Source organism: Papilio polytes, unplaced genomic scaffold (assembly GCF_000836215.1).
Source record: "Papilio polytes unplaced genomic scaffold, Ppol_1.0 DF822289.1, whole genome shotgun sequence".
NCBI lineage: Eukaryota > Metazoa > Arthropoda > Insecta > Lepidoptera > Papilionidae > Papilio > Papilio polytes.
The window spans coordinates 3,199,946-3,208,937 of record NW_013526915.1 but is presented as its reverse complement, the minus strand read 5'-3'; the positions used below and the strand labels follow the sequence as shown (position 1 = coordinate 3,208,937).

At 36.2% G+C, this 8,992-nt stretch overlaps 3 protein-coding genes across 5 annotated transcripts in view; all 3 read right to left on the bottom strand.

Annotated features, from left to right (window-relative positions):
- Positions 1-17: 17 nt before the first annotated feature.
- LOC106106299 lies at positions 18-1,835 on the bottom strand. 2 transcript variants are annotated; one of them, XM_013286863.1, is made up of 5 exons: positions 1,726-1,835; positions 1,305-1,451; positions 890-1,090; positions 470-675; positions 18-200 (listed from the first exon to the last, which is right to left on the bottom strand). In XM_013286863.1, the coding sequence occupies exons 2-5, from the start codon at positions 1,443-1,445 to the stop codon at positions 95-97; spliced, it is 654 nt and encodes a 217-aa protein (XP_013142317.1). In that variant the 5' UTR covers positions 1,446-1,451; positions 1,726-1,835; the 3' UTR covers positions 18-94. The 2 variants fall into 2 exon arrangements, with proteins under 2 accessions (XP_013142317.1, XP_013142316.1); XM_013286862.1 differs by having other exon boundaries at positions 1,305-1,464; positions 1,726-1,825.
- A 447-nt stretch (positions 1,836-2,282) lies between these two features.
- LOC106106337 lies at positions 2,283-5,129 on the bottom strand. Of its 2 annotated transcripts, none has more exons than XM_013286914.1 (5): positions 5,034-5,129; positions 4,359-4,516; positions 3,838-4,038; positions 3,528-3,733; positions 2,283-2,461 (listed from the first exon to the last, which is right to left on the bottom strand). In XM_013286914.1, exons 2-5 carry the CDS (start codon positions 4,497-4,499, stop codon positions 2,350-2,352), a joined length of 660 nt encoding a protein of 219 aa, XP_013142368.1. In that variant the 5' UTR covers positions 4,500-4,516; positions 5,034-5,129; the 3' UTR covers positions 2,283-2,349. The 2 variants fall into 2 exon arrangements, with proteins under 2 accessions (XP_013142368.1, XP_013142369.1); XM_013286915.1 differs by having other exon boundaries at positions 4,359-4,505; positions 5,034-5,053.
- A 1,577-nt stretch (positions 5,130-6,706) lies between these two features.
- LOC106106204 (ras-related protein Rab-11A) overlaps positions 6,707-8,992 on the bottom strand; it is a 10,280-nt gene continuing 7,994 nt past the window's right edge. Inside the window, exons 4-7 of the mRNA XM_013286751.1 lie at positions 8,958-8,961; positions 8,712-8,862; positions 8,023-8,155; positions 6,707-7,339 (exon numbers count right to left, since the gene is read on the bottom strand). Of these exons, the coding sequence (XP_013142205.1) occupies positions 8,028-8,155; positions 8,712-8,862; positions 8,958-8,961 (283 nt within the window). The 3' untranslated portion in view covers positions 6,707-7,339; positions 8,023-8,027. The remainder of the gene's footprint in view (positions 7,340-8,022; positions 8,156-8,711; positions 8,863-8,957; positions 8,962-8,992) is intronic.

Here is an 8,992-nt window from a genome sequence, read left to right as displayed (position 1 = left end):
AAAAAAAAAAAAAAAAAAAAAAATAGAGGCACCTTTCAATTCAATTCAATAACTTGGTACAGCGACATCTATTATTCAAAGTAGCATTTTATATTCATTTCTTTATTCGAAAGTTTTCAATAATTTCTTTATATACTCGTACGCCTTTTCCATTTGCTTCTTCGTAATCTGGAGCCGTATTTTTGACAAGATCAAACCATCTAAAATTAGAAACAGCATTGTTAAACTTTATTGTTATCGGTTTTAATAAAACTATTGATAGGTGGGTCATAGTCATAGTTCAAACAAGTGGTGCAACAGTTCGACCTATCTGTTCTTTCATTTCTTTAAAACTGAAGTCAAAGCTGGCACACTAACCTCTTTTAAACACTGTTACTAAAAATCCAATAAAAAAAATCCTGGACATACTATTTGTTAATGCTATAATTGATTAAAATACGATAATGAATTGTTGGTCATATCATGTTACCTAAGGATGTCCGGGTACTCCGCAATACTAATCCCGGCTGCCTCGATAGTTGAAACGTTAGCAACAAGACTGAGATCAGCCAGAGTCAGTTCTTCTCCCGCCGCGTATTTGTTCTTCTCCAGGAACGTGTTAAGCAAGGCGAGGACCTCGTGCAGTTTTATTAGCAGCTCTTCGTTAGCAGGTTGACCCTCCAGGATTTGTGGGTACTAATGAAAATTCATTCGGAAATTGAATTAGAGCAGATTTCTGAGTTTCACTCTAAAAATATGTTCGAATCATTGATTTTTTATAAAAGGTTAAAGAATCAAATCACAACTCATTCTTCAAACCTGTGAAGCAGTCTAGGCTTCTTGAGGTTTAAGAACATTGATATTCGTACATCAGGTGAATAGCTGCTTTTTTATTACAATACATACTTACGAAGTACTGATAAAATCTGTTATACAGTGTTCCTATATCGAAGTCTAGTCTCTGGTCCACTACTGCCCTGGCTTTAGGGTCTTTAGGATACAACGAGCTATCGCCGGCATATTTGTTGACCAGATACCGTCCAATGGCACGCGACTCCCACAGGACAAAGCCATCGTCCACTATTGTAGGTACATTATGTTGAGGATTCATCTAAAAAGTTATTATTTTATTTATAATCGAGATATAGAATAAGTATTATGTAGACCAGAGATTATTATTTTATTTTAATGATGACTTTGACGGTTTCAGTAAATCTGCCTATTCCAACCACTGTAGATCCCTGTCGGGTTTTCTGTGTACCAAGGTAAGCCCCTAGTCTTGTTTGGGAATCACTGATCTATAATAGAATTTAAATATTTCATACCTTGATGTATTCAGGACGCATGTGGTCTCCAGCCATAAAGTCGACATGTTTGAGGTTTAAAGGGACTTTTAGTGCGGCCGCCACTAACGAGACAAAGCGGCAAGGAGCCGAACCTTCCGCGTAGTAAAAGTCTATCGGCATTGTTAGCTGTGAAATAATACTAATAAAATAATAAAATTAAATAAATATTCTCAATATTTATAGGCCGAAATAGTGACTTATGTAATGTTAACCGATTAAAAGTTTCAAAGCACAATAAGATAAGTTTAATAGAGAAGAATTGGAAATCAATTATTCAAATTACATGAAAAAACACTTTATGTTCAGGATAATTTAGTGAGTTGTCAGTTTTTGTCATATAGATAAAATTGGAAATATTAGTGGCGTGTACATCGAATGGTTTCTTTTATCTAATACTTACGTTTGATGTAGGAAGTATTTTTGCAGTTTCACTGTGGTGTTGTCAATACTGATGCTGAGGCACTAAAACTAATTCACACTGACTATTTTTTACTTCAAACTGATGTAACATTATAATCTTTTCAAATAATCTTGTTATCTATATTTTGTTCAAATAGCGTGACTGTGCGGTATGTAATCTATACTATTATAATAAAGCGTAAACACACACTTTGTTGCCTAAGATGTCAGCAAGTACAGCATATTTTTTTAATAATCCTCTTTTTAATAAAAAGCACTAAACTTACGGCTATATATTTTCCTGCCTTTAAACTTAGGGGGTAAACATTTTGCATAAAAACTCTAATGTGGGAAAGAGACCATAAGTCGCTGCCAACATCAAGGAAGCAAGATTGCCAAGGTGTGTCATGTCATGTCATTTTGACATTTGCTATTAATAATTTGAAAATATATATATTTTTTTAATACGTCCACTAGTTTTAATTTATTTCGTTTGGAAGCAGGTTTTGTTTTTTTTGTAAAAAAAAAAATCTTTTGTATATTAAAGAAAAACAGAAATTAAATTGTATGTTATTTTATTAAAAAAATAGAGTATACATTCTTACATCATAAGTACAAAGGATAATTAAAGTTCAGTTTTAGGCTTGAGGCTGTCTATCATAGCTTTGAATATCTTCAGACCTTTGCCGTTGGCTTCTTCGTAGTTAGGCGCAGTTTTCTTCACTAGTTCGAACCATCTGTAACAAATGAATCATTATTATATACAACTAGCTTTCGCCCGCGACGTCCGCGTGGGATTTAAAAAAACAAAAGTAGCCTGTTCTTCCAGACTATCCTCTACATCTATACCAAATTTCATCGAAATCCGTTCAGATGTTTAGGCTTCAAACTCTAACAAACATCCATCCATCTAAACTTTCACATTTATAATATTAGTATGGTTATTCTCATGTCATCCGTTCGCTGTACATTAAGGGCTTGTCCCAACAAATTGTAAGTTGTAGGATAACAATCCAACGTGTAAAATGTGTTGGATATAACGGATTTTGTTTCCTTATCTGATAGTGACGTCATTTTTAATAAACTGACTTTACTCGGAATTGCTTCCACTTCACGTCTGTCTTCTGTATGGTCGTGGTATTGCGGGCGAGCTCTACATTGCGAAGATATTAAAACGTGCTCTACCACTGTTTAAACTTAAATTTATTTTAATGTAACTTAGATCAACTTTTACACAATGACATAGCATGTTCATTTTTTATACTACTACACAATCTTGGTTGAACCATCGCGATGATCTAATATCGGCCATGAATGACACGAGACAATTTATTTTACTAATCATACTTCTAAATAGTATGACCGGTCGTAGTGCCCGCTTTAACATGTTAGCAGTGCAGGGCACGCCCCCAGTAATACCACGACCACACAAAAGACAGGCGCCAAGTGGAAGCAATTCTGCGTTTAGTCAAATGAGTGTGGTACCGAAGGCCTACTTTTAGTCCCTTTTTCTCTCCACTCTTTTTTAAAGAGGAAAGGATGTGAAGGAAAAGTTGATTTGACGGTGGAGGAGAAGCCTAGGAAGGGGAAATGTCCTTTTTATGTGCGTCTCCTCCGTCAATGAAGGGTAGGTAACGCATCTGCAATTGCGGATGTTTATAGGCAGCGGTCGCTTTCCATTTCTGTGGATTCAGGCCGCTTGCTTGCCACCTTATCATCATCATCTCCCCTGCCTTATCCTACTCCCGTAGGGTCGGCGCACCTTATATTATAAAAAAAAATTTCGTGATCACAATATCTCACCTAACAACATTAGGGTAATCCGCAATGCTGATGCCGGCTAAGTCGATGGTAGAGACGGTGGCCACCAGGCTGAGGTCGGCCAAGGTCAGCTCCTCGCCCGCCGCGAACTTGCTCCCCTCCAGGAACGTATTGAAGAAGTTCAGACTGCCCTGGAGTTGCTTCAGATGCTCCTCGTTAGCGGGCTGACCACCGAAGACTTGAGGATACTGGTACATAACGGAAATTTTAATTTTTGCCAATTATTAATTGATATAAATCGATTTCTAGTTCAGATTCACATGTTTAAAATAGACTAATAAGGTAAACTTACGAAATACTGAGCGAATTTCGGGTATAGTGACCCCAAATCGAAGTCAAGTCTCTGGTCCACTACTGCCCTGGCTTTAGGGTCTTTAGGATACAGCGAGCTGTCGCCGCCATATTGGTTTGCCAGGTAACGGCCGATGGCGCGCGACTCCCACAGAGAGAAACCATCGTCTACAATCGTTGGTACAGTGTGTTGAGGATTTAACTGGAAAAAAAACCTTTTTTTATTACATTACGTTCCTTGATATTATCGCATTTTGTTATGCTACTTTTGCAATTAATTTCTAGACGAAATTATAAAAACGACATACACATTTTCAGTACTATATCTAACTTAGGTTAGAAGTTACTTCCCCACCTCCCTGGGGAACTGAAAAATGTAAAACACCGGCTGGGGACTCTCGTGGTATGATATAGCACCAAAAAGGTTAAGGCCATCTTTATAATCATGTTAGGGGAAGGACAGTATATTTCCTAGTCATAGTAGTGCATGCAAAAATTTTAAAAAATAAATGTAAAAGTCACCTTTAAGAAGTCCGGCTTCAATTGATCCCCAGCTCTGAGGTCAACCAGATTGTGGTTGACGTCGATGTTGAGAGCGGCCACCACCAGTAGCACGGCGCGGCACGGAGCCGACCCCGGTGTGTAGTACAGGTCGATAGTCATAACTGTCTGAAACGAAACTAAATACGATATCTAATTATGATATAATAATGAAATTACAATATTTCTAAAATGTCTAAAACTTAATGCGCCAATTTACGTTAGGACTGAAATTCACAACTGGTTCCCTAGGATTCACACACCTAACAATTTACGATAGCGGGATATAAAAATAATCTCTGGTCTAATATATTTGAATGTTTGTACCAAAAATAAAATTACATCATTATGATAACTTGGAGAATGACATGACACAGCTCATTTTAAAATTACTGCAGTATGTGCCTACTTACAATATCCTTGTTTTGGTAAGACAATGATAACTAAAAAATACGACTTTTTGTCTACTTTACCTCGTTCATTTAATGGTAAAAATAAATAATTATGCACGGCAACTTGGTCAATTCGTAGATTATACAACTAAATTTCTGAACTAAAGAAGTAACAATTAGTATTTAACTATTAAAAACATTATTATGTTGCAATTAATAAGGTTGTGACAAGACAATATAAGTAAAGAATACTGTAAATACTTACCTTAGTAAAGTGTACCGTCGCAGACGCCCACCTAGCGTTAACTGACCCGAAGTAAACTCACCGCGCCGCCGGCCGGCTATCGAAACATTGTGGAAATGTCAGATAACCTTGAAATTTGTTCAATAAAATGTATAAACGTATGTTTGTTTATAAATTAAGTTATTTTTTATGAAAATAGGATTATTTTTTTTCGATGTTTTAATAATATTGTTAGTGAATAGTATAGGCTTTCACTATAAATTTAAAAGAATGAAATAGGCGTCGATATAATCGTTTTTGTTTAGAAGTTGCAACTAAATAGGACCCTTTGTATGTAGAAACTTCATGAACTATGTAAAAAATTGTTCAGACAAATTCCTAGTCTTACTAGAACTACAGAATATTAATCAAATCGAAGTTTTTGTTCTAGAATCATCCAATTTATTTCCTTTTTATGAATTTAATCCTAGTCATCGCATCGGTTAAAATTAATAAAAGTTGTGTAATAGCCACGTCATGCTATCGAATTTTTATCTGACAATATCACCAAATAGGTTACGGAAATTGTATTTCCGCGACTTGTAAGGTCGAGTTTTTTGGTGTGGCTAACTTCACAATTTCGATCAACTATAGCCAGATAATCCCTTTTTGTTTTTGTTCGGTAACTCTCTCCGTACGAAAAGACCTAGGCAGGTGACGTCATCTTCAGTGAACAAAATATGTTTGTAAGGCAAACACAGATAAACTATATTGTTTCCTTACAAATATATATATCTGTACCAAGTCCATGGCTCATTGGAATCAAGGTCACATGCCAGTGAAATCTCAAGTTAACTCGTAGACTACATTTATTTCAAAGTCAAAGTACACACATCTAAAGAATTAATTTAATAGGTAAAAATCAATGAAACACAAAGAAATTTACATTATATTTTATTATCTTTGTCTTTAATAAAGTAATTACAGATAGGCACTAAAAAAATAACCATGCATATGAAGACCATAATAACATATTTCTTATACAACGAACACTGTCTCATCTGTGTTAGTGTGAATGAGACCAACTTGTTTGCGTGCGAAGGCTCGCCTGAGTATTCAATAGATATTAACGGCACTAAACTAGCGGGTGAACGCCCAGTGTACAAACGCCCTTATTTCCATAGACAAGCAAGCCCTTACTTCCATAGACAAGGCGCGACAGATTAAAAAAACGCGTGGCAAAGTCGCGCATCTTACAACTGTCAACAAAACATTATCAAACTTTAAAAACGACCCTAGCGGCGCCTTCGTTAACATTATAATATATAGATAAGCCCTTACATTTATCATTTTTATCTAAAAACTTCCAAGCAAGTTATTGTGTAAAATCTTACATTTACCATGTCGGTAAAATTGTTTATTTTCATATAAAATTCAATAAAAAAGATCAATTAAAAACATTAAATAAATCTAGTACAAGTTGATAACTTGCATATAGTAATAGATGACTCAAAAATTTTAAAGAACATTTTAAAACATTCCTAGCACCCAATATGAATAATCATTTTCTATTGTTAACGAGAATAATTTCATAAATGTAAGGGCCTATTTACATTAGCGTCTTACCAAACATAAAAATGGCCGACCGCTACAACTTCAACAATGAAAGCCATCATGTCTCAACACATCCGCTGAAGGCACATATCCATAAAGAAAAAATGATCATTTTAAAAAAGCTATCTCTTAGTTATACTACCGGCTAATGTTATACAAAAAAAATGAATTAGACATATTTGAATCACGAAGCGACGATTTGTGTGCTATATAACATCTTCCAATATATATTTATAAACATCAAGCCAACGTTTTTGCATCCTTCGATAGCTATCAAATTGGTGTTTCAATTTCATATGCCGGATAGGCTATTAATATTAACTAAATAAATATATAATGAATTATCTACTATCCAAACGAAATAGCATTTCAAATAAAACAACAGGGAACGAATTAAAACTGTGAAAACGATCATCGAAAGCGCGTAAAGAAAATAAAAGATTTGACGTGCATCCCAATAATTTCAACTTGGATTCATACTACATTGTGTTCAACGAATTCCTCACATTATAATAATTATTATATAGATATTTTTAACTTTATTCGTTCCGACACTAAATATCAATAATTACACAAAGCTATCTACATGAGCCGCTGTGCGAGTGCGGGCGAGTGCGGCGAGTGCGGGCGAGTCCGCGCGGCGCCGCGCACTGCACTGTCCGGGAATGATTCTTGCCTTTATTCCTTTTGTATTCCATTCTTTCTCTCCTCGGCTCCATCGTGAACTGGACTTTCTACAAACAAAACATATGTTAATAGTTTGCCAATGATGAAACATTAATCCTAGCATTCAAAATAGCTAAGGCTAACAGCATCTCAGCAGAAAACCAGAAAAAATTAGATGAAAATACCAACTAAAGAATTATTTTCGTGCGAATAAAACGCGGCCGGAATGTGCCAAAGTGTTGTGACGTAGTCAAAAAGTGATTAAATCTATCACTTGTTTCGACCAATAGTGTTAAGATTTAGAACTTGGCGAGAGAGTTTTAAAAATACACATTTCAATTGTTAAAATACGCTACTAAATCATATTACATTACAGCTATGTTTTTATAGTAACAGAGTATACAAAAAAATCGTTTAATTTAGAGCGTGTGCATATTGCCTATTAGGAATGTCAGTTTGTTACTCTATACTGTTAAAAAGAAAATCTGTACCGTGCTGTAGAATTGGCGAAACACTATTATCGGCACAAACGGCACGTCCCTTGCTGACAGCTGTCAATGTCATTAGAAGGATGAATGATTCGCGCGCATTCCTGTCGAGTTCTCTAGTGGAGTGTTTAAATTAATATAGCTAGTTACAATTATATTGTTTAGAAATACTAAATGCCAGTTATAGATAGAAATTTAAGGGCAATGTGAGAGCCATGTGTGGTGGTGTGTGGTGTGCGGTGTGCGGTGTGCGGTGTACGTACAGTGTCTACTGGCAGCACTGCTTGCGCACGGAGTCCGCGGCGGGCCGCACGTCCGCCGGCTCCGCGTCCGGCCGGATCACGTCGCCCTCGGGCGGCTCGCGCATCTGCTTCTGAGACACGATCCTGTAGATTTCTGAAACACGACACAAATAAAAACTCCTTTATTACCTGACAAATGGTTCGATGAATATCTAAAACAACAGTTTTTAAATTATAAGGTGGAAAAAGAGCAAGCGGCCACCGGAATCCGCCGAAATGACGAAGCGACCGCTGCCCATATACATCCGCAATTGCAAATGTGTTGCTCTTAATCGACGGAGAAAAAGACGCACATGAAAATAATATTTCCCCTATTTCTGCGTCTCCTTCGCTGCCATCCTTTCCTCTTAAGAAAAAGATGGAAAGGGGAAGGGACTAAAATTAGGCCTCCGGCATCACACTCATCAGATGAAACACAAAAATTCTCTCACTTCACGTCTATTTTTTGTGTGGTCGTGGTATTGCACCGGGCGAACCGACCCAACGGTGCGAAGATGTTAAAATAGGCTCCATCGCTGTTAAAATTGTTAACAAAATAGGGTAAAGGGAAAAGTGAAAAATAAAAAAGCTGTCGAGTTATGTCAATATATCTTTTATGTGTTATAATTCGACTAACGTCAGATAGATCTCGAATAATGATTATTGCTTACCAGTTAGAATATTCTGGAATGCAGGCTCCACGTTGGTGGAGTCGAGGGCCGATGTTTCAATAAAACTAAGACCATTTTTCTCCGCGAACGCTTTCGCTTCTTCTGTCGGGATGGATCTGTTGACAAAATATTTTAAAATTAACACCAGATTCTAATTGATAATAAGAATAAAATGATTGCATTACATTAGAGATTATTATAATTTTCTTGTAGACATATACTAAAACATTAACTACATGCTATCACATGTCTTTTAACTTGTGAATGTTTATTCGCGCCAA

Excerpts from the sequence above, each read along its gene's own strand:
- LOC106106299 (XM_013286863.1), bottom strand. The coding sequence starts at position 1,445 with ATGCCGATAGACTTTTACTACGCGGAAGGTTCGGCTCCTTGCCGCTTT. Across the intron at positions 1,091-1,304 it reads TGCGTCCTGAATACATCAAG|ATGAATCCTCAACATAATGT; the intron begins GTATGAAATATT and ends ATAACTTTTTAG. Across the intron at positions 676-889 it reads ACAGATTTTATCAGTACTTC|TACCCACAAATCCTGGAGGG; the intron begins GTAAGTATGTAT and ends AATTTTCATTAG.
- LOC106106337 (XM_013286914.1), bottom strand. The coding sequence starts at position 4,499 with ATGACTATCGACCTGTACTACACACCGGGGTCGGCTCCGTGCCGCGCC. Across the intron at positions 4,039-4,358 it reads TGAAGCCGGACTTCTTAAAG|TTAAATCCTCAACACACTGT; the intron begins GTGACTTTTACA and ends TTTTTTTTCCAG. Across the intron at positions 3,734-3,837 it reads CGAAATTCGCTCAGTATTTC|TATCCTCAAGTCTTCGGTGG; the intron begins GTAAGTTTACCT and ends GTTATGTACCAG.